Below are 24,621 nucleotides of genomic sequence, written 5' to 3'. Positions count from 1 at the left end.
ACCATGAAGAAGCATGAAATATATTTTTCGAAATGTAAATTCGTTGCACTATGAAATAACCTAAACGTTTGTTTTTGAAATGTACAATTGTTGCACAATGAAGAAAACATGGACTGTCTCTTTATTAAAAATGTAAATATGTTTTTGTTGCACTATGAAAGAAAAACACATGTACTTTGAGTTGTGAAATTTTAATTTGTTGTACCCGAAAAAAAACGTGAATTGTGTTTTGAGCTGTGAATATGTTTGTACTGTGGAAAAAGTAAATGTGTATTAAAACTCTTGTGTTTTCTTGTTTTCTTCATAATATTTCAAAGTAGTCGAGAATCATTGCATCATTTACCGTTCGTTAAGACTGCATTCTCAAAAGCGATTGAAGAAAGGTCAGATCGTGTAAGCTGGGAGGCGCCGTTTTATTGCCATACCATTAATATACTAACTGCTGGACCAAGTGGTCCAGACACAACCAAATTTGTCAAACGTGTGGTCAAATACAAATCACTTTTCTTCGATCGTCCTCCACAACGTATCTAGTGGTGTTACAAAGAGTAGCAGTCCTCTTACACGTAACTCAACATTTTATGTTGTGATGTAACAAAGAGTAGCAGTCCTCTTACAAGTAACTCCACATCGTATCTTGTGGTATTACACAACGAGTAGCAGTCCTCTTAGACGTAAGTCCAAGTATCTTGTGGTGTTACAACGAGTAGCAGTCCTCTTACATGTAACTCCACAACGTATCTTATGGTGTTACGAGTAGCAGTCCTCTTAGACGTAAGTCCAACTATCTTATGGTGTTACAACAAGTAGGAGTCCTCTTACACGTTAACTACACAACGTATAATGTGATATTACTACGAGTAGCAGTCCTCTTACACGTAACTCCAAGTATCTTGTGGTGTTACAGTGAGTAGCAGTCCTCTTACACGTTACTCCACAACGTATCTTGTGGTGTTACAACGAGTAGCAGTCCTCTTAGACGTAAGTCCAAGTATCTTGTGGTGTTACAAAGAGTAGCAGTCCTCTTACACGTTAACTACACAACGTATCTTGTGGTGTTACAAAGAGTAGCAGTCCTCTTACACGTTAACTACACAACGTATCTTGTGGTGTTACAAAGAGTAGCAGTCCTCTTACACGTTAACTACACAACGTATCTTGTGGTGTTACAAAGAGTTGCAGTCCTCTTACACGTAACTACACAACGTATAGTGTGGTATTACAACAAGCAGCAGTCCTCTTACACGTAACTCCATGTATCCTGTGGTGTTACAACGAGTAGCAGTCATCTTAGACGTAACTCCAAGTATCTTGTGGTGTTACAGAGTAAGAGTCCTCTTACACGTAACTCCAGGTATATTGTGGTATTACAAAGAGTAACAGTCCTCTTACACGTAACTCCAAAACACATCTTGTGATGATACAAAGAGTAGCAGACCTCTTACACGTAACTCCAAACATGTCTTGAAGAATGCATTTCACGTTTGGAAGAAACTCATTACGGAGACGATAATTCCATGTCTGTCTGACTCTCGTCAATCATATTTTGTCATCTTCGACGACATGTGAAGATTAGACCAAGCATAAATTAAACTTTTTCTTCCACGAGAAGGACACATTTGTAACGATAGTGTTATTTAAATTACTCAAAATTTATTCTACAAAGTAAAACACATAGCACTATAAGTCAAAATACTCATTATATCGTGTTGTTTAAATGTCCGAGAGATAAATCTCAAGTTCAGATCTTGGCAAAACAGTTGGAACACCTTGATAAATTATGCTTATTATGATACCATTCCATCGCTAAATGCACATTTGCTCAAAGATTTAAAACCTACCTCCTCCGAGTATTTGAGATTTCGTACAAATTTTGTGTTTTGAAATTTTATTTTGGTGCCTATTCACGAGAATATACCGCAAAAGGAAGTCTCTAAATGTCTTGAATTTTGTAAAGTATGGATCACACACACACACACACACACACTTTATGATGAGGGATTTGGTTATTGTTTAATTTGGCAATCAATTAAGTAGTATATCCTTTCCAAGAGATCCAGGCGAGCTCTTGAAAAGGTCCCTTGGGCTTTGAAGAAATAGTCTTAACATCAGCTATCTTTCACCTTTTCCACATTCGTGTTGCTGCATTTGAAGAGATTGTTGCCGCCGTTGCCCATTGTGTGTGTGTGTGTGTGTGTGTGTGTGAGAGAGAGAGAGAGAGAGAGAGAGTTAAAAATTTATTTTCTTATTAAGAACAAACTCTCCATGTAATATGCACAACTTCAATGAGAGAGAGAGAGAGAGAGAGAGAGAGAGAGAGAGATATTAATTTCTTATGAAGTACAAATACTCCAAGGAAGATGTACAACTTCAATGAGGTTTGGTGTTTCTGTGTACAATAACTCTAACGTAACGTTTTACTTTCTCTCTGTCGATCTTAAGTTAGTACAAATAAATTTATCTCCAAACTTTAACATCAAGGTTAAAAGCTTACAACTCTTGATATACAAAATCTTACTTGTCATTCTTTCCAAAGGACTTTGCATATTTTTTAGTTACAGAGAGACAGAATATTCTCCATAGCATGTATGAAAACATTCCATGTAGGATGAACAACTTCTAAGGACGTAGTTTTGGCATAAATTCTAAACCTTACTGGACTCCATACAACATTTACAACACACTATTTGGAAAGCTAATGTCTGCCCGTAAGTTTGTTCGTTCTTCTCTTAAGTTAGTTTAATGCCAACAGAAGGTTAGTTGTATATGTGTATAAACACTTCTATTCCTTCCCTTCTTGCTCTCCATGTATGATCGTGTATAAGTATGTGCTTATGTGTGAACACTTCTGCGCTTTTATCTTTTTCTCTCTCCGTGTATGATATTATACAAGTACGTTTCCGTTTATTGTATTTACATTTCTATCCTTTTATCTCTCCTTACACTTCATTGCTAGGGTTATATGGATTATAGGTAAAGAATGTTTGTTTGGCCTGTACGGGGATAATAGGGAAGTTATAGTCGAAATAGGGAGTAGAGAGTGTCACTCGACATTTTTACAGACAAAAAAAAGTCTTTCTTATGAAGCAGAGACATTCCTTGTACGATGCACAACTTTAACGTAATTCAGTTTACCATTTAAAAATTGTACAGAAACAGAAACGGAAAATATCAGAACCTTACAGTCTAGCATTAGCTTCACGCCAAATTCTGACTTAGTCTAAATGTATGTAAATTGAACTCATAGGCGGCATTGTACATGGTGCTAGTAAGGTCAGTCAGTGTACTTAATCTAAGGTGTCAGAACGTAAATTTGTAACAAATTAAGAACCAAAATCTGTTTTGCTTGACATAAGCTATTTTGCAACCAAACCTTTTGCCATCTTTTATCAAGCGATATAGGTAATGGGAGAATTTAATCGAGGATGGTATTACAAATTGTTAACCTCACATTGCTCCATGCAGCATTAGTGTCAATGTCGTATATTTTAACACTCTTCTTGGAATGTAAAAGTAAGCCAATGTTGGTCCTTAAGTGTGTGGTGTGTGTTTTTCTCTCCATCGTGAGTAATATCTATAGAAGACTATGTATGTGTACGTGTTTTTCCCTCCATCGTGATTAATGTCTATCGAAGACTACGTTCGTGTATGTATTGAAGCGTTCCTAGCTCAATGTATGTTACTGTAAAAGTATGTTTGCAGGCATTTTGTTCTACCCTGGGTTTTTTTTTTTTTTTTTTGCTCTCTTGCTGTGTACCACGTGACTCCTACGGACAATTAAAATTTAAATAGTTCCGAGCCCCACAGTCAGCAATGCCGACGGTCTAGGTGTATAAATAACTCAAGGTGAAAGGTGTAACAATTTAATAAAATATCAACGGATTCAGCTATTTCATCGACAATAACTCAAACGTAATTCTTTCGACAAATACAAAACAATGACCTAAAGAGGTTGTCAGTTACTATCATCATATGAAATTAAAGACTTAAGAGAGAGTGTTTCCCTTCTGTGTTGGTTCTTTTACTCATCTGTCCGATTCTTGGTTCTCTTTTGATACTTCCGGTATTCTTGACTACGTGCTCTCCTAGCTCACTATTGTCTTTCCGTAATGAAAGTTTGACACCAAATTGGTACCTATTGTATCAATTCAAATTGTTTCAAATTAAAGTAACGCTAACTTCCGTTGGACCATACTACTTTTATGTAGTTCGGATTTCACTACTATGGAGGAGGATTACCGCCATAATTCTATGCATGTATTTTCTAATCTTCATTGATGCAAATTGTACGTGGCAGTTTTCAAGTGCTACTTTCCTTTTTATTATTGTCGTTTTTTTATTTTTTTATTACAACCAGTATACGACTTTCATTTAATTTATTTTTTATTTTTTCTCTACAACATTTGAAAATGTGGGTTGTTAGATTTGCATACTCATGCGATTAGCAATGCAAATCGCAAGTACCAGGTCACATTTCATCAACGCCGTAGTTTTATCTTGTATTTCAGCAGATTAAAGATATAACAATTTTAATACTCACAATTTTTGAGAAAATAAGTACTTTTCATATCGATTTCATGCATGTAACACTCGATCTAACAACGTTTAAAGTTTGCTAAGCCATCCGGCAAGCGGCTACGCTTTGCTACCACCATATTGGCTTCTTGTGATGCTAGACTGGTTTTCGTACCTTCCGTGTAAGGAAAGGTACGGATATCGAGCTGACTTTGAAAATAAATGTCCACTGGATGAATATAATCCACTGAACGTTTAGATTGACACAGCATATATGTTTCATTGCAAACACCCAAATGATTTATACTGCACTCTCCGAATATTCTGGTTAGAACTCGATAAATTTAACTCACGATAAGTTTAGTTACGACTCAATTACGTGATTGTTTCGGGTGTCAAGTGGTGGCGGAAAATTCCCAGGTTTTTCCCGACTTTCATCAATATTTGCGAACTTCAAGGACTTTTCACGGTCGGGAAATAAATTATCATTTCTCCCGACCTTTTTCCCAATTCCTCGGTAGCGTGGGAACCTTGCATATAGTCGTAACAGTGCACTTTTATGCAATTACACAAATGTTCTTGGAACGTTGGTAAATTTCATCAGTCGTTTTTGCTTCGTTGCTTTTAGCAATAGTTTCTACAAATTGTTTCAGGTGCATGCCTCTCTTCACTTCTGCGTCCGTGTAATACTTCTTGTATATCCAATGCAGAGAAGATAGTTCGGATACCATTCTTATACTCAATGGCCCCAAATCGTTTGTTTAACTACTCTGCTCTTGAACATCTTCATCATTACTGCTGGAGCTGATATCACTAAAATCGTCAAAAGTTTCAGACTCAGTGGGTGAATTATTAATACCCCTCTTCTTTTCTGACTATTTTTTCACGCTTTATATTTGAAAATTATTTATTTTTCTTTCCTCGTAAATGTGCCCAATTTATTCTGTTCCATTCCTAGGACCTCTCCCAAGTTAACCACGTTATCAGTATATTCAGGAAATATTTCGGAGAATGCGTATAACATGTGCTTCTTTATTGAATCTTCATGACAAATTCAGTCGATACAGTGTTTTTAGTATTTTCTCCAACCTCTTTGATAGTAGTCTTTTTGGAAGACTAACTCCATTGTTAGAAACGGCAATAACTCGTTCAAAGAAATTGCTTGAGTATCAGACATTTGTATATACAAACGGCCGCAGCCTGTTATCAGTGTACAATTATTCGTTGTTAGTGTGTAGGCATTGCTGTAAAAATCAATACATAGCCTCTGTATGTAGTATAATTAAAATCAATAACGCAATCTTGACAGATAAGCCTCAGCGTGTTTATTGATCGCCACCATAGACTTGCCCACCCCCTCTCTTTCATTGTGCATGATTTTCGTTTCCTAAATCACTGCAACTAGATTAGTATGAGAGTGAGCTTTTGCCATATTCATTACCTATGGGGACACAGATAGTCGTACAATTCAAACCCCACTTACGCACTCACGTCACGTGTGTTTGCACCTGGAGTTTCCACCTCCTAAGCGGGACCAAAGAAAAACACGAACCAAAGACAACAGCCTGCATAGGGGATAACTATGTTATTGGGGTTAGAGACGAGAACTGGCAAAATGACCGGCAAGAAGCGACAAAAGGCAAAACCTATATTTTCATACTACTTTAGCCAATGACAAAAACTTCACCGTGAGTTGAGCTTTCAGGTATTTTAGATTCACATATGATTTATAAGGATTCGGACCAGGGGCGTAGCTAGGATATTTGGGCCCCTACGCAAAGATTTCTGATGGGCCCCTACAATGATACTAGCTAGGATATTTGGTCCCCTATGCAAAGCTTACCAATGGGACCCAGCAGTGTTAATAGGACTTTTAACTGTCCAAAATTACAGTATCTGATGGGCGGTATATTGCGTGTTTCGATATTTTTGCATTATTGTATATAAAAAAAAACATTATTTGGATGGGCTTGTGGGACCACAGTAGTTTCTACGATATCGCGGGTTCTATGATATCCCATATCGAAGTTTTCGGTATTTTGCTGCATAACGCCAATTATCGTGTACTTATCTTATATACACCACGTGACAACAGTGTAGATATACATTTGGCTTAACTGCTTTCCAAAGATGTCATCAACCGCCTGTCAAAGCTATTGATGTTTCACCCCTTATCTTGGAACACTCTCCAGTTGCCCTTTTCCAGTTTTTGGCATGTAGTTCAATTGTCGACTTATTAGTTGAGAATCTCAAGTGTGTATTATGGAAGTAGCTCCCGATCAACTTCTTGACACCATGGTTAGGGACATGGTAGTGATTTAGAGCTGTCTCAATGAGTTGATGGGGTATTGAACCGTAATCGTTAACTAGGTCAAGCCACACAACTGTTAGGTCTATTCGATTAATTCTAGCTTCATGCAGCAGCTGGGTCAACGAGATCGTATCTTTGATACAACCAGAAAATCCTGGAATTCCACTCTTTTGGCCAGAAGTGTCTAACAGATCTTCCCTCCGACGCTTAGCAGTGAAATTCTCCCGAATTGCTCGATTGATCTGGGGTCTTTCTCCTTTGTGCCAAGCAACCTTCAGCCATAAGTTACTAGTTACGCATCACCAGCTGATTTCGGGAAAATGTCCGGATTACTGGCGGGTACACTAATTTAAACATGCACCCATGAATATTACGGTTGCAAACATGGCTGTACCTAGATTCTCAAATCGAATCTATATCGTCTTAAAGACGATATCACTGTAACAAATCGTTAACCAGTTTGTCGTCTGATAATATCTGAAAATGTCTGAAGAGTCAGATCACATGAAAACCGTATTTTGTCAATAACTAAGAGATCAAATCTATTGTAGCATATAAGAGTCAAAACATGAAGCATGTTAATGTACTTGTTTTATGGTGGCTTTCGGAATTTACTTGAATTGACTTTATAATTTTTTGTAATCGATTTATTGCTTTTTCTTAGAACACATGGAGTTGTTTAAACAGTTTGCGGTCAACATATATTTTAATGCTCAAGTTGGTGGTCTCAATTTCATCACAATCATGGCGCCTCGCCCCGTCACAGATGGTTACATTTGAATTGCTTTTAATTCTCTCAAATAAGTTTCTGTTCGTAGAAGGCACAGGTGGCAGAATGAGGGCCATGGAAGTATCATCCACTTTTCAAGTGGATTCATACTTTGTGCAACATATACATTAATTTCCCAAAATTAGGACAAGAATATGTGACGTGATGTGATTTTGATTTTTAACGTAGCTTTAACAATTTTTCAGTCATATCGCTACGATGTCTGCAATGTGGCAGTTTTACAGTGATGTCTAGCACTGGGGCATCATGCCGCAGACATGTAGCATGATGTCCCACCCAGACACATTATCCTGACACCAGGCCGACCAGTCCTAACACTAACCTCTTAATGCTGAACGCCAAGCGAGGCAGCTGTTAGTACCATTTTTTAAGTCTCTGGTATGACTCGGCCGGGGATCGAACCCACGACCTCCCGCATCCGAGCAAGAATATGCCTTCGTAGTTTTGTGTGTGTCTTGGCATTATAATAGTCTCTTTGCAGAACCTTTATCGATCGTTTCCTGCAGACATTTGATTTAAAATGGAAATTATCTGCATTTTAATATAGAGCAAAACACATAAAATAGACAAATATAATATCATATGGGTAAGTTTTTTCATTTACTTATTCCCCGTCGCTGACTTTAAGACCCAGCGATTCCATAGCACTCCACTGTGCTACGTTACGGCGGCCTTGGTAAAAAAATATCCAATGCAAGAAAAACAAAGGAACAGAAATAAAAATAAAAGGGGAAAATAGAATAAATTAAATATGCACCAACAAAAATGAAAGAAAAACAGGAAAAGAAAGAGGTATGAAACAGAGGTAAACAAGGAAGAAAAAAATTCATAGAATTTGGCCAGTGATCTTGTACATTTAGGACAGAATAGTAAGGTGCTTCATATTCGAGTAACAGTTTTAAGTAATAAATTACCCGCTTCAGTCGTTGCAGTCCTTGGGCGTAGTCATAATTTGAATAACCGATCCTTAGTGCAAAACAGTGTTTGCAAAGATACGCAGCATTCAGGTTTGTGTATTCATGAAAATCTACGTTAGACAACGATTCACAATTTGAGTGATATTACTGGTTGCTAAAGTGACAAAGAATGCAGGTATATCTACAATTTCCGTGACATGAACCGCATGGCCAAAATGCAGGTTTGCTAGTGGTTCTTATTTTTCCCTTTTTAGGAGCATGTTGCAATGGAAGTAGAGTTTTACAAACTGATCACAAATTAACACAACAGTAGACTTTATACAATTTTGTTTAATCCACGTATTTTTATTTTAGCTCTCTGCCTCAGTCATCAAAAGATTCGTGATTTTGTTTATTTTGTAGTAAGTCAAAACTTGATTGATCATACCCTTTAAGTAATGATTAGCCCAAGCCAAGCAAAAAGGGCCATATTTTCTCTCAGTCCATCAAAGAACGCCGACTTACTAACAAACCTTCTAGATGTTTTGAGTAAAATAGTTTATTGTTGCAGCTACTTTAGGCATGAGAAAATGACAATTTTTTTTCAAATTCAGCGTTACAAAAACAGACAGTTATTGAGTTATTTCATTCTGGAACATATTTCTCGTTTCTTTTCGCTCGTAGTAGTAGCATGCATTTTTAATACATATTTTATTTTTCAAAACATTGATGTCATTAATGATATGTTGAAATCCGTCAATAAATAATCATAATTTGATCAGGCCAATTTTCTTTTACTCGAGAGATAGTGCAATAGTTTTGATCATATACACGAACGGGTTTTTAACGGCTATCCTTTTAGGTAGAAAACGACTGTCACCTCAGGCCCGAAACGACCGTTACAAATACATGTATATGATGAAACAACGAGAACTCGGTTTTCATGGCACGAGAGTTAGATTCGCGGTTTCGCGGTTTTGGTGGCGCTCTACAGTTTCGTATTTTGCATGGGTTAGGATTTTAAAGAAAAAGAATTTCCCCGGCTTTCCTCACTGGTTATACTGGCTTCTTAAAAAAGACCTTGTATATATTAGGGATAATGCAAAGAACGTTTAATTCCCTTTATTTTGGTGTATGATTGATGGGTGTACTATGGGTTATAGAGTATACAGCTTGGCCTTACTTCAAATGTGCACCTTTCAAAAAAAGTGCTAGCTCTACTTGGTCATTTTCACTTCCTGAACTTCAGAGGTAAATTGTATAAAAAAGAGCCGATAACTTTTTTTTACATTTTATATATTTGGTAATTCATTCATTGCACTTTCAGAAGCTGGTATTGTCTAGTCTGGCAAAATTCATTTTCCCTATTTTAATAGCTGCTATGTATAGTGTACTTTAGACTAATTCAGACTGATTTTTTTAACACAAGGGAGCAGTCATTTTAGTTAGCGGTGTGCTTAAATCATGTCAAATTTCCAAAAGTACAATATCCAAAAGAAATATCATCCACATTACATTAATGAAACATAGAGGTATGCCAACATTCTCTCCACTGTGCATGTTTTAAATGCGAACTACTTCACCTTACATACGTCACTCTCTCAAAAGTACATATTATCTGGTGAGCGCCCCCTTTGCAACTGCTGAAATTAATGTCATGGTATATCGTGAAAACTGTATATCATTACATTCCATAATCTGTCAACAATAGTTAAGCATTAATTGCAATTACTATGCAAACTTTTAAGCTCACAAACGTGTTTTAACAAGTTCAAAGTATCAAATTATAATTTTTAGTGCTTCTTAGTGTCTCTTGAAACATCAATACATAATTTATATTAATATATTTGAAAGAAAATGAAGACTCAAATATCTTATTGTATGAGTGGTTAAACAGTGCAGTTTTTGATGATAAATACTTTTGTTCTTGTAAAATGATGCGAATAATAGACGTACAGTAGGCTCTTACGAGACAGTCATTTACAACATTTTAACATACTCCATGCTATATTTACTGCTGCTGCTTCTGGTGGTGGTGATGATGCTGTTGTTGTTGATGATGATAATGATGACGATTAAGGTGAATAATTATCTAATATTGACAGAATAGTAAGCCTACATTTACTCCAAGCGCATGGCCATGACAGAGTTGTCTTTCCTAATACTCAAAATACGTTTTATCTGTTGACCCGTATTAACTATACTTCTCGATTTATTGTAGCACCATTTACGTTTTGGGGGTAATTTAATGCTTTACTATGTTCTTAGTTCCCAATTTTTAGCACTTAGAGCCTCTTAATATTTCTTAGTGCTTCTTAATAGTTCTTTGCGTGTTTTTACCCCTACGAATTGATTGTGATCCAAGTCCGTCCGATGCATATTTGTGTCTCGCAGAAATATTCGGGATGGTCCGAATGAATTCACTGGAGTAAACATTATCAATGTAATACTGAGAGTGGGAGTGACTTTGATAGTGGAAAGTTACGTCCGGTTTATTTACTTTATTTTGGATGTTATTAATGATGTAGTACCATTACGCGAAAATGTGTTATTCATTTCTTAGCGTGGCATTCTTTTGCTGAAGTCGGCAAGGTGTTGGGACTGATTTGGCTATCAATGAGGCAGATTGTGTAAGTACAGTATTTGTACTACAAGTTATAGTAGTCATACAGTGTAAGACATAGTGTCACATAGCACGTTATTTTTGTTTTAGTGCTGACGCCCTAAACATAAATACCAGCGTCGAGGTCTTACATGTAGGACTAGTAGTACTAGTGGTAGGCCTACTCTAGGAAGACGTATCATTTATTCACATTACCTTAATTTTGTCTGCAGTTTTGGGAAGACAGCGTTTGATGGATATTCTGTGTCAAATAAAAGGTCCGCAATACTCTAGTTTATTGTAACCTTTTCCACTCTTAGGCTAAAATTTTTTTTTAAACATCTACAACATCTACAAATACGTTGACGCAGTCACACTTGACTATTCAGTAACGGGTGGTGCGTGGTCAAACATCAAGTAAAGACGAAGTGATAGGACAGTCAGAAGTGCATTGATAGGAAAGGCATAGTCCTATAATGTAAGACATAGCACATGTCATTTTTGTTTTAGTGCCTGACGCCCAAAACATAAATATCAGCCTCGAGGTCTTACATGTACGACTACGAAAGGCAGAAATAAGTAAAAGAGTGTCAGTGTACGTTTTCGTCCCTTTATACTCAGACCAATCCGTCTACTGTAGCGGTGATGAGATCAGGAACCTCAACTAGCATAGCCCTAAAAATCACTAGCCCACTGGAGCGGTCAGGTAGAAGTGAACTTATTTTTGAACAAGGTCAAGTTCAAAATACAAGTATCCATTGCAGATGAAAAAATAAAATAATAAATTAACTAACAAATAATGCAAATTAAATATACATGTACATAACAACTCCATGCCAGCTTGAACCTGTATGACTTGTATCTTCGTTAAAAATAGATAACATTATTATGACAGTTAAGGTGGGTGGTCAGGGTGCATTCCCTGTTGTTTCTTTCTGTAAAAAAGGAAACCTGTTGTCAACACCCATTTTCTACAAATTAACACAAGGTGACTCCCATGGTTAGAAACTGACCCTCCTTCTGCTGATTTTATGTTTATTTTTATATGCTGTCTGTATGTTCAGTCACTCACAACTTGTATGAACTTAAAGGAGACATTCCAAACCTTTCTCCTATGTACAGTTGAAGGACTTTACTGATCATTTAAAAAAAACATTTTATGTTGAATTTCTCTCTCGCTTTTTGTCTTCCCTGTTTGGATTGAGTTTTGGAGTTATATACTTCTATGTCATGTAGTGAATAGGCTAAGTCCAGTTGGTGGCTGTTGTTTACCCTGGACTGGAATAAACAATAACCTCCAACTGAAACTGAATTCAATTGTCCCATTGTCCCAGGACAAACCTAAAATTAAAGCTGGGCAACCAAATAACTCAGACTCAAATCCCATCTGGGCAAGCAAGCTTATGATGGCAGATGTTTAAGATAAGTATGTTTGCCATGATGAAAATTTGAAATTTAAGGCTGTCTGTAATTAAATAACAGATGTAAAATATATATTTTGTCACTTGTTTTTGCCTTTTACAAGAACTCAGATGTTAAACTGGAATACCTGAGTATTTTATTAAAGATATTTAGTCAGGAAATCTGATATTTGTGCTGGCCAACCAGCTTATATTTAAGTATGGGTGTCTGGTGGGAAGTCATCTTTGTTGAAAAATTTTCAGGTCCTGTCATTGAATGCTTTCATATAGTGAGTAAAGTATTAACTTCAGTTTCTTTATTTTGTTCATAAAATATATGCTATGGAGAACAGCTTAAATATAGTTTTGCTATGATTTATTTATCGACCTTTTTGACAGTTTACATCTGCGGTTATATTTCAGTCTTCAAGATTCCCATGCAAAATTCACATTTAAGGCTTGAAGAAATGGGTAAAATTCTATGCATTTGTATCCCATTCATAAAATTTGGATAAACTGTCAGTTTTTAGACTCATTTTGCTAGTGAAGATAAGCAAGTTAATTTCATATTTTGTCTTGTAAAAGTAGGTAGAGAGGGTGTATTTGTCACTGTTTTAAATATTAATACAGTTGTTTACAAAACCAAGGCCATACTGCAGTTTTGCTCAAACTAAGACAGTTTTGAAATATTGTTATAATATTTATTATATTCAATGAGTGTTGTTCATCCATGTCTTGTGTCCCAGACAAAAAGGACACAAGATTTGGATGTGTCAGATAGGTCAAAGTATAGAATAAAAACAAATCATTTATGGTCGCCATGTATATTAATTTTTTAAATTTTATTTCAGGATTATTGGAACTTTGACCAATTATCAATTGTATCTGTATGTTTTCTTTTCTTTAAAAGCATAATCAGTGCAATAAAACATGCCTAATTAATACAATATTGGTGATATAAAAGTGTCAACATTAATGAGTATGGTACAGTTTTAAGTATATTCTTAGCTGTAGCAAACAGTAGATTTTTTTCCTATTTTAAAATAATCCAATGAAAAGTTCTTTATATTTTTGTCCATTTTAGAAAATTTGATTATTTTCTGACTAGGTTTATTTTTATTTTTGCTGTTTCAGAAATCATGAGTGTGGGTTTCCGATCTTATAAATGTAAACAAATCCAGCATCTGAAAAGAGGAGCATGTTGACCAGTTGTTTAAAGGGCTTGCTTTTACCAATCACTGCCATCTCACTGTTGTCTGCATTGGTTCAGGTCTCTGACTTGGCTAATGTGGGTGTGTGAGAAAACTTTCCAGTAGCTTAGATGAATATTAATTGACACTTGCTGTCACTGTCAGAGAATGCTGGATAGATATTAATTGACACTTGCTATCACTGTCAGAGAATGCTGGATATTAATTGACACTTGATGTCACTGTCAGAGAATGCTGGATATTAATTGACACTTGATGTCACTGTCAGAGAATGCTGGATAGATATTAATTGACACTTGCTATCACTGTCAGAGAATGCTGGATATTAAATGACACTTGATGTCACTGTCAGAGAATGTTGGATGTTAAGATAATGCTGATAGATATTAATTGACACTTGTTGTCACTATCAGAGAATGCTGGATAGATATTAATTGACACTTGCTGTCACTGTCAGAGAATGCTGGGTATTAATTGACACATGCTGTCACTGTCAGAGAATACTGGATACACTGGTCAACAGTGAAATCATTACTGACTTGAAAAGGCCCTAATCTGTAGTATTTTGGTGTGCCGAACACGAATATAACCGTGAAAAATTTGTATTGGCTCTCGTTTTGAAGATATTCATATACCTCATTTTCTATGTTTCACTGTGTAAATTTCTCCAGTAGGACTGCAGCAACATCCGGAATAATGATGTAACATTGCATAATACCATCATGCTCACATCATCCACAGTTGATTGCATCATTTTCTGATGCAATGCAATACTAATGCCATGCGGCTGCTGAAGTAAGTTGACGTCAGCAGTGTACTATACATGTGTAGGCCTATTATACTAATGCCAGGCGGCTGCTGAAGCTGACGTAAGCAGTGTACTATATAAAGCCCAATCAGATAGGTTCAGCATTTAAAATATTTTAGACGTTGTGCGAGACAGTTCAAGCTACTGTTACATAAAACTTATTATTTTATCCATTTACGTACAATAAAGAACAGTAATGCCTCGAAAGTGTGTTAATACCGCGGACAATTTTTGCTATATTTGTGGGGAAGTGACATTTGCCAACCAGAAGAAAAGTATCAATTCTCAAGTGAAGAAGGCATATCATCTTTACTTCGGATGCAAGGTTGGTGACCAAGACAAGCCTTGGGCTCCGCATATATGCTGTGCTACATGTACAACACAGCTTTCACAGTGGTTGAATTGCAAAAGGTCATCAATGCCGTTTGCAGTCCCAATGGTGTGGAGAGAGCCAAGCAACCACCTAAATGACTGTTATTTCTGCTTGGTTCCTCCTCTTTCCGGCGGAATAACGAAGCGAAAGAAGTCGAGAATAGTCTACCCAAACATTCCGTCTGCATTGAGACCAGTTCCACATGGTGAGGGACTTCCTATTCCAGAACCTCCAGCAGAATATTCTCTTGATTCATCTGACGAAGACAAAGGTGAGTCGACCTGTTCTTCTCCTGGTCCATCAGCATGCAGTGATCCAGATTTTCACTGTGGTGCATCATCAACCCCACACAGAATAACACAGGAAGAACTAAATGACCTGATTCGTGATTTGGACTTATCAAAGAACAAGGCAGAATTGCTAGGATCAAGACTCCAACAATGGAATCTTCTAGAAGAAGATGTCACAATTACTGCATATCGAAAGCGCCACCAGCAATTGGAGCCTTTCTTCAGAAAGGAAAGTAATCTGATATTCTGTTCCGATATTGAGGGCCTCATGAATGCTTTAAAAATCACTCATGACCCACAAGAATGGAGACTATTTGTGGACTCTTCGAAACTGAGTCTCAAGGCTGTGCTTTTGCACAATGGAAACATTCTTCCATCTATTCCAGTAGTGTATGCTGTCCACATGAAAGAGACATACGATAACTTAAGGCAGCTACTGAATTCCATTGAGTATAACAAGTACAGCTGGCACCTCTGTGGTGATTTGAAGGTAGTTGCCCTTTTAATGGGACTGCAGCAAGGATATACAAAATACATGTGTTTCTTATGCGAGTGGGATAGCCGAGCAAGGGAAATGCACTACATGAGGAAGGAATGGACTCACAGGCAGAATGTAGCCATTGGAGAGAAGAATATCCAACACCCAGCTCTGGTTGAGGCTCAGAAAATCTTGCTACCACCCCTTCACATCAAACTAGGTTTGATGAAGAACTTCGTGAAAGCCATTGACCGGACTTTGCCAGCATTCCGATACCTGCATGAAAAATTGCCTCGACTCAGCGAAGCAAAGATTAAAGAGGGAGTTTTTGTGGGTCCTCAGATTCGAGAGCTTTTCAAAGATGACCGGTTCAACAACTTGCTGGAAGGTGACGCGAAACAAGCATGGAATGCTTTTCGCCTAGTTTCTACAAACTTCCTCGGAAATGTTAGGGCAGAAAACTATAAGGAACTAGTAGAAGACATGTTGATGAAGTATAAGAAACTTGGCTGCAATATGTCTCTAAAGATTCACTTCCTTCATTCCCATTTGGATTTCTTTCCTAGCAACTGTGGTATTGTTAGTGATGAACACGGCGAACGTTTTCATCAAGATATCGCAACAATGGAACAAAGATACCAGGGAGAATGGTCCACTACAATGCTGGCTGACTACTGCTGGACACTCCTCAGAGATGCTCCCGAACAGCTGTACAAGAGACAGGCGAAGAAATCTAAGATGTAGTCAATGACTTGATTTTTTATAGGTAGGCTATTACAGTTGACCTTTTACTATTGGAATGCATTTCGTTATGTAAACATTAATTTCTTGCAGATTACAAAAAAACTAGAGCCAATTTTGCAATTTGACTGTCATATTCGTGTTCAGCACATAAAAATTGATAAGAATTGACTAATTTTATTTCAGTAACATGACTTTTGTAAAAATTTGTTGTCCAGTGATATTAATTGACACTTTCTGTCATTGTCAAAGAATGCTGGTGACCCAGTAGATGATACAAAGATCTAAAAAAACACAAAGGAAATGAGGTAATGAGAAAAATGGCACAGCAATCAAGGATGGGAACGTAAGGCAGCTGATGCTAGTGTTGTGACCTTGCTATGCCACTCTCCCTACATGTATTTTCCTACCACTTTTGTCTTATTGTGACCAGGAAGTGAAGTCACTTGGCTCAAAAATGTCATTCCATTGTGGACCCTGTATTTTGCTAACATGATTTACCATCTTAAGACAGATATAGAATATGCAGACATAGGTGCTTTGTATTTTCTTTAATTGTTTATAATTAATTTTTTTCCCATTTTGAATGCTTTTCAGTAATCTCAGGAGATTTGTTTTGAATGTTTTGTTTTCAATTAAGTATCTAGGAAGTATCTCATAACTGTATACTTGAGATATATATATTTGCCTGAGTTGCCCATTATTGTTTTCTTACTATCTCAATTTTATATTTTCAGGTCAAGAGGTTATAAAGAAGGAAACATCCATGCCTGTCCTTGAGGGTGAAGATCAGGTGGACTATCCTAATGACAGAGACTGCCTTGAGGATGATTATCAACAGCGATTATCGTTTAAATCAGAAAAAGCTAGACTTACATCTTTTCATCACTTTCCAGTTATTTCTGTACAACCTGAAGAGTTAGCACGATATGGATTTTATTCGCTTCATTCAGGAGATAAAGTCAAATGCGCCTTTTGTGGTGTTGTTTTAAAATCCTGGGAACCAGGAGATGTTGTTGAAGTTGAGCACCGAAAATTCAGTCAGAATTGTCCTTTTTTGTGTGGACAAAATGTTGGTAATATTCCTATTGACAGAAAAAGTAAACAGATTTCACCCAGAAATTCTCATTCATCTCCACATTCAAGACAGTTGGAAGTTCCCAAGCATCCAGAATATGGATTGCCAGAAAGTCGACTCAACACATTTAGTAATTGGCCTAAAGAAATTCATCAAGCACCTAAAGAGCTGGTAGAAGCTGGCTTCTATTATACTGGTAAAATGGATTTGAATATGTCATAACAAGGATACAATAAATTACAAGAAATAAGAATACAAAGATGAAGAAGAAACAAATCAGGACTTTATAAATCAATACAAAAAAAATCTCAGGTCATGGTGAAATTAAGAGGTGATCTTTGTAGATGATGGGGCAAAAGGCAATCTGTTCCATAAATATTTAATTCTTTCAGAAACTTTCTTCTACGCTAAATTAGTTTTAGAGAAAAATTTGTCCTGGAAATTAATCAATCACTAAGAAGTAAAGAAACTTGCTGAAGAATTAATGAGAACAATCATCTGCTTAACATGATCTTTGAAATTTTACAATATTATTTTAATACTCTAATAGCGTGTATTCATCTGGGGAAGGCCCTAGAGAAGAAATAGAATAGGTTAACAAATTGGAGAGTACAGTGACAACCATTTTCCCATAATACACCTGAGGCATCAATTCAGAGTTTCACTTATTAGTTCTTCAAGAATGATAACATGTTCTTTTCTATGTATGAATTAGGCTGCATACAGTAAATTTCACTTGCCCAACAGTGCTTTGTAGTTGTCATGGCTTGTTGGTTTGGGGAATAGTCATCCCCAGGTATGGGTAGTTACTACTATGTCTGCTAATGGATACCCGCCCATTGATGATAACCCAGGTAAAAACTTAGCCATCAGGTACCCATTTGGTACCTGTTAAAAAATGTTCCCAAGTTCAGATGACAATTATATCTGGCAATGTCAGGAGTGAGTGAGACACAGAATAAATTAATAATGTATACAATTCAAGGTTCCTGTTGTGTGAATATTGGCTACTGCACATGTACACATGACTCAGCATTGACTGCCATTAACTTTTTCTTCAGTCTGATATGTAGGGAAGAAGAGGACAGTGCAGCAAATTAAAATCAATTACCTTTTGCAATTAAGAATGGGTAAAACATTGAATGTGTTGGTGTATGCTAAGTGACTCAATGAAAATAGTGTTCAGTGCAATCTGTGTGAAATGTTTGCTGAATGCGTTAACACAAGTACTGTTAGACATGGACAGCACTAGTAGCATTGGTAACAGCACACCAAGTATTGCATCTCTTTTTGGGCCTATTTTGTACATATTTAATACAATTTCTGATTGATCAGGTATCCAGGTAACTGATCATAGGATCAATGGGTACCTGGTAGATTTTTATTAAAAGTTGGACAGCTGTAGTTCAGCTCTCAATTTGGCTGTTTGGAGTATCTTTTGAGTTACACTGGAACAATCAACAAAAACAACAACACAAAAAATCCGATGAAAACAGATACATAGGATACCTATATTAAAATAAGGTTGGTCGTGATTGAATTGTAGTACAATAGATATATTGGAACATGTTGACATGTGATACTTTTAATGTCTTAGAAATTTTAGGTTAATTCATTAGTTCAGTAATTGCCTGTACACATGAGATTGATCATGTAATAGACACTTATTACAAAAGAAGAAGAAATGATTTAGAATGGAACATGATGCCATAGTATATTAATAGACACTATAAACTTAGTGTGAATACTGCCTTTTTTTACATTTAGCATTCAGCAATATCTGTGCAGGTCTGTCACATTTAACTAAAATAACTTGTGGAATTTACCGAAACCAGGATTAGGAATTAGGCAGGGGCATTTGAATCCTATGGACACATTTCTTTTTTTCTTCATGATATTGTTCATTTAATAATAAATTAGTTTCTCTGCCTTTAATTTTTATTTACTTGTGTTTTAAATTTTTACCTTCTTGATATGCAATTATATCAGCACATGTACTTACCAGTAGTTTTTATAGTGTGGTCAATAACTCCATTTATTTGTTATTAAAACTCCTTCATTTCAAATTTTCAAGCATCTGGGATAGTCATTGACTTGGAATAAGCATGATTTATTGTTCCAGTGGAAGTAACTCATTTTGTATTTACATGTGTACAATGGTGTCTGCATTGTGTGACTACATACCCACTAATCAGATTCTTTTAGTAGCCAAAGTCATTACTCTAAACGTTCTTATCTCTCATGACTCTCAATTTTACAAGTGACCAAGAATTAAATGCAGTAGACAATAAAGATGATTGATAACATTTAGAAGCCATTTTTTCTGGGGTGCTAATAGCTATTGGCTATTTTTATTTCTAATGGGAACGTACAAGTAGGTCACTGCTAATATGACCATTCTATGAATTTAGGAAGTGAAGATAGTGTGAACTGCTTTTACTGTGGTGGGAATTTGCGCAACTGGGAGAAAGATGATAATATTTGGTTGGAACACAGACGTTGGTTTCCACAGTGCCAGTTTGCAAGGACAAATCAGCAGCTGAGGAAAGCATTTGAGACACAGCCCTTGTTCCAGGAGGCTCTAAGCTTAGAATATGATGAGGAGCTAATAAAGAGAATAATGGAGGAAAAACAGAGAAAGGGAGGTGAGTGCAGATTTCATAAAGTAGTGGTCAATATCTAACAGAGATGAAGAGTTTAAAACTCTGTGGATATGAAAAGTTTTTTTTTTGTACACTCAAAACTCCATAGATCAGTTCCAAATGCATAAAACTGCATATGTTTGACTCAAATTGGCAAGTGAAAATGACTGGTGGTTGAGTGATTAGGGATGGTCACTGTTTCTCTTTAATGAAAATGATGTTCTGTGAAGCTTATTGCTGTCTGTGTTCACTGAAAGTTGATACTTTCAGAGCTCAGAAATTCAGATAACCCAGTAATTGGGACCCCTCTAAATCTTGATCAGAACCATCCCATATTCTAAGTTTTCTGAGTTAGCTGTCCCATGAGGCTGTGTCTAAAAAATATCTGATTTGCCTGAAAGAAACCTTCATATTTATAATTGACACATACTTGTACTGCATGAATAAAAATAAACTGTCCCTGACCTAGTAATATATCTCTGATTAAACATTTTGAGTGGTACCTATTCAATTGTTTGAGAGTTAGCTAAGTTTAGGGGAATTTATATAGCCCTCAATGCAATGTTTTTCACCCTAAATGAACTGGGATCATTGCATTATATTTTACTCCATTTAGTTCAATGAGTTGGTAGCTGCTGATTCTATTAATACAGAGTGAAAGTGTTTTCTCTAATTGTAACACTCAAGTGTACTATTACAGGAACTAATTATGAATCTTTAAGCCATTGTTTGTACTGATTGATATAAAAAGGACCAATGACTTCATTTCTAGTTTCAACTTTGACAGAGAAATGTGCAGTGATTTGAAAATGAAACTACTCCAAGGCCCACAAACACTCATATCTACAGATATGGACAAAATACACAGTATGTACATCACCCTGAAGGCAAATTAGAAGGTATACAGTCAGGGACTGCAAGAGCAGAGGTGTATGCCACAATTATTCAGAATTACTTAAGCAGGCAGAAATTGTAAAATTGTTGGAAATCTCATTAGTTGTGCACCTCTTTTCAATAGAATGTGAACAAGAGTTCATTTTCATGAACAATATCACAAGTATAAGGGACTGATAATTTTTCTGGACGATGTAGGTGTGTCAAAATAATATAAAAAAGATATGGTCATGTCAGGCAAGTGAATTTGAAGCAAGGGCAAGTAGTATTTTTGAAGTCACATGCCTTGAGCCTGTGTCTGAAATTCTTTTTAGGCACTCACGTTTTTTAAAAACTAGAAATTTGTTTTCAATTTTTTTTTATTATCTGGCTCATAAAATGCTTCACTTTCAGGTAAGTTCTGGAAAACAACCTTTCACACAATTAAATTTAAGTTGTAAAAATTGGCAACATTTCTATTTCTATACTTGATAGTTGAGAAAGAGTTTATTCTGGGCAAGTAGAAATTCTTACTGCTTGCTTGACTAGGTGAGTTGAATTTTAGAGATTTTTCAACACCTATAATGCAGTGTATTTCAGGAAATAGATTTATATTTGGTACAATAAGGGGGATTGGGTGGTCAAATTTCAAATTTCTGTTTCCATAAGTTCTGTCTTTTTTAGCATGCATGGAAGATGCACATTAGGCCATGTAGGCTTTAATAGAGTTGTACAGTTACACATTTATTTTTAACCAGATGGTGAAGAGCCCCTTTTGTGATTTTAGGGGCTGAGATTTAGAATGATTACTGTATATTGAGGAATAATAAAATTGGGATCACCTGTTGGCAAACCCACTTGAACCAAAAAATGGATCAAAGGTGTGTGACTTTATTTCAGATATTCTTAACAAGATTATCATTCCAACTTAAGAAAACAAGCAAAATATCAAACAGTAATTGAGATGCTCATTTGATTACAAACCAGAACAAGTTTATATAATTTAGGTGCAAGGGAATTTTTTTTTTTTTTTTTTTACAGATGCTTAGGGGAAAAAATTAAGCCCTTGTTCCATTATAACCAGATTTAATGTCAATATGAAAGGTCTTATAATTTATGTAGTATACCCCATTGTGGCTATTTGCAACAAAATTTAATCCAAGTTTTTCCCCTCAAATTGATTGTTTCAAACTGCATTCTAGGTCAGTTATTCATTCTAGAAAAATGCCACTATTGTTATGGATAAAACAATGTCATACAGTTAGAAATGAGTCACATTTATATAAAGATGATCATAACTGATTGATTCACTCTGTTCCATAACATTTTGCTACAGTGAACTTGCTATTTTTGTTAGGTAGCAATTTTCGCAGGTTTGGTGGTTGCTACAGATCATAAATTTGAATACAAATGATGAATCTGTTGTTTTAAGTAAAATAAAAATGTCATTTTTCACAATGAAAATTGGTGTCTGAATTAACAGTATACAAATACCCTGTAAATAGCAGTCATCTCAGTGCAGTCAGTGATCATTGTGAATGGTTTATATATGTAATGGTCAGTTAAATTTCACTCTCTAGTGGCAGGGTGTATATGTGTATGTGATTTCTATTTTTAATGTACTTTAACAATTTTTCAGTCATATCGTTGTGATGTCTGTACTGTGGCAGTTTATAGTGATGTCTAGCACTGGGGCATCATGCCACAGACATTTAGCATGATGTCCCACCCAGTCACATTATCCTGACACCAGGCCAAGCAGTCCTAACACTAACTTCTTAATGCTGAGTGCCCAGGTAAATCATGTCATTTGGCCCAGATGTGTTGCAAATGGGGGTCAAATTTAAACCAACTTTGAACCTCAGAAAATTGAATGGTTTATTGAAGAGAAAATGGCAAGTTTATTTTTTTCTTGTTTGCTGGAGGTAAAGTACGTTCTGGTTATGGACACTACATGGTGAATATAACAAGCAAAGTTGGTCATGGTTTTCACTTGGAACATTTAATTTTTTGTAATATAACAAACTTGAACTCTTATACACAAAATAATAACTTTTATGTAACTAGATAGGTGATAGGTGAATTAACCCGTATTCTCTCTTCAACACCTGCTGAAACTCTATTTTAACGGAGCATACCTTTATCAGAATATACTAACAAGGTCAAGGGAAATGGAAAATATTGCTTTGATGTTGTTTGAACCTATAGGCAATAATCAACCACATGTTCTATTTCCAGAACTGCATATGAAAAGTATTAAATTAATGTACCAGACAAAGGTCCAGATAGTTACGGAGACTACATAATTCATGAAATGAATAAGCTTATTTTGACATGTTCTGCACAAGTAATCTCTTTCATTCCTTTATTAAACAGAAATTGAAAAGGATAACGAAATCTTGGAAGATTGGTACATTTGTTATTAACTAGAGCCCATTAACATTCTTGCAATACTGAAATTATGAACCTTTCATATAAAATTATAACGACAAGCTATCAGTATAATGCTAAAGTTAAGAAATTAAGTGTTTAATGAATATATACAAACAATGAAACAATTCTCAAAATATTTCCTGTGCAATGATATCTTCATTCAGGCTTACAATATGGCCACTTGATCATGTTGCGTGATGGTGATGGTCGCTACTGCATATTGGATAACATCAAATATAGAAAAGTGAAACAGTGAAAGTACTTGTCTTCCATGTCAAAAATTACTTTTTATTGTTGCACATTTATTACTAACTTCACCTATTAAACAGGTGTAGACATGTACATAGTTCCATATATTATAGGGCCCCATCATTTATGGGAGCACAATATATGTTCTTACATCTACTTCAGATAAACATGTTTGGGAATTTTCATTTGCTCACTCTTAACTGCATTGAGTTCATTGTTGTTGAACTTGAAATGTCCCCATTCACTGACAAGAACTGGCTCTGTCGGTGTCCCAACAAGATGCTCCTTTGGTTCATTTGATACGTCCTGTTGATCCATCTCAGGCCAGATGTAACAATTCCAACCTTCTTCATATACCTCACTTGAAATTCAGACTCTACTGCGTCAATAATTTCTGCTGTGAATATGTTTTCTGGACTGCGCCTTCATGACTTCAGACAGACAGCTACAAATAGTCCTAGCTTACTTTTATTCTAACTTTTCTTTAAATTTTGCTATTTTTAATTTAATAATCAAACAAAATTTAATTTTAGCAAATAGTATTGACGTAAGTATTTAATATATGTATGATAAAGGACAGTTTAACACAAAAGCATGATAATGACATAAAACATTTATATCTCATTTGCCTAATATAGGTTATGGACTCGGCAGAAAATATTGGTACAATATTTCACTTTCATAATTACATGTACCATTATTTCAACTTTGACAGATAATTTCTTGTCAGTAATTATGTTGAGGAATCCCTCCATGCTTCTAAGTGACTCGGTTGAAGCCAAGGCTACTGGAATGTACTACTTGGATGCAATATTGCATAAGGAAATTGTTGCATCAACTGTAACATGGAATGTTTTCAGCCAAAGATGATGCAATACTAATGATATGGAAGGTTTTAATTTGATGTGGTTACAGTTTTGAAAAATGGCTC

General features: G+C 35.9%; 1 protein-coding gene across 7 annotated transcripts in view; it reads left to right on the top strand.

Annotated features, from left to right (window-relative positions):
- LOC149786090 (baculoviral IAP repeat-containing protein 7-B-like) overlaps positions 1–24,621 on the top strand; it is a 71,350-nt gene that overhangs the window by 26,584 nt on the left and 20,145 nt on the right. For 6 of the 7 annotated variants that reach the window (XR_016424871.1, XR_016424870.1, XR_016424872.1 and 3 more), the window contains 2 exons: positions 17,153–17,689; positions 19,905–20,138. Coding sequence is in view for 4 of the 7 variants with exons in the window: in XM_089976389.1 (XP_089832515.1) it covers positions 17,153–17,689; positions 19,905–20,138 (771 nt within the window). In the remaining 3 variants the exon portion in view is untranslated. Of the gene's footprint in view, positions 1–10,926; positions 11,143–17,152; positions 17,690–19,904; positions 20,139–24,621 lie in introns of those variants that run through there. The other variant, XM_089976391.1, reaches the window with a different exon arrangement.

Source organism: Sinohyriopsis cumingii, chromosome 12, assembly GCF_028554795.1.
Source record: "Sinohyriopsis cumingii isolate HCF-2022 chromosome 12, ASM2855479v2, whole genome shotgun sequence".
NCBI classification, from domain to species: Eukaryota; Metazoa; Mollusca; class Bivalvia; order Unionida; family Unionidae; genus Sinohyriopsis; species Sinohyriopsis cumingii.
Note: the sequence above shows the minus strand (reverse complement) of the source record. Positions and strands in the feature narration are given on the sequence as shown.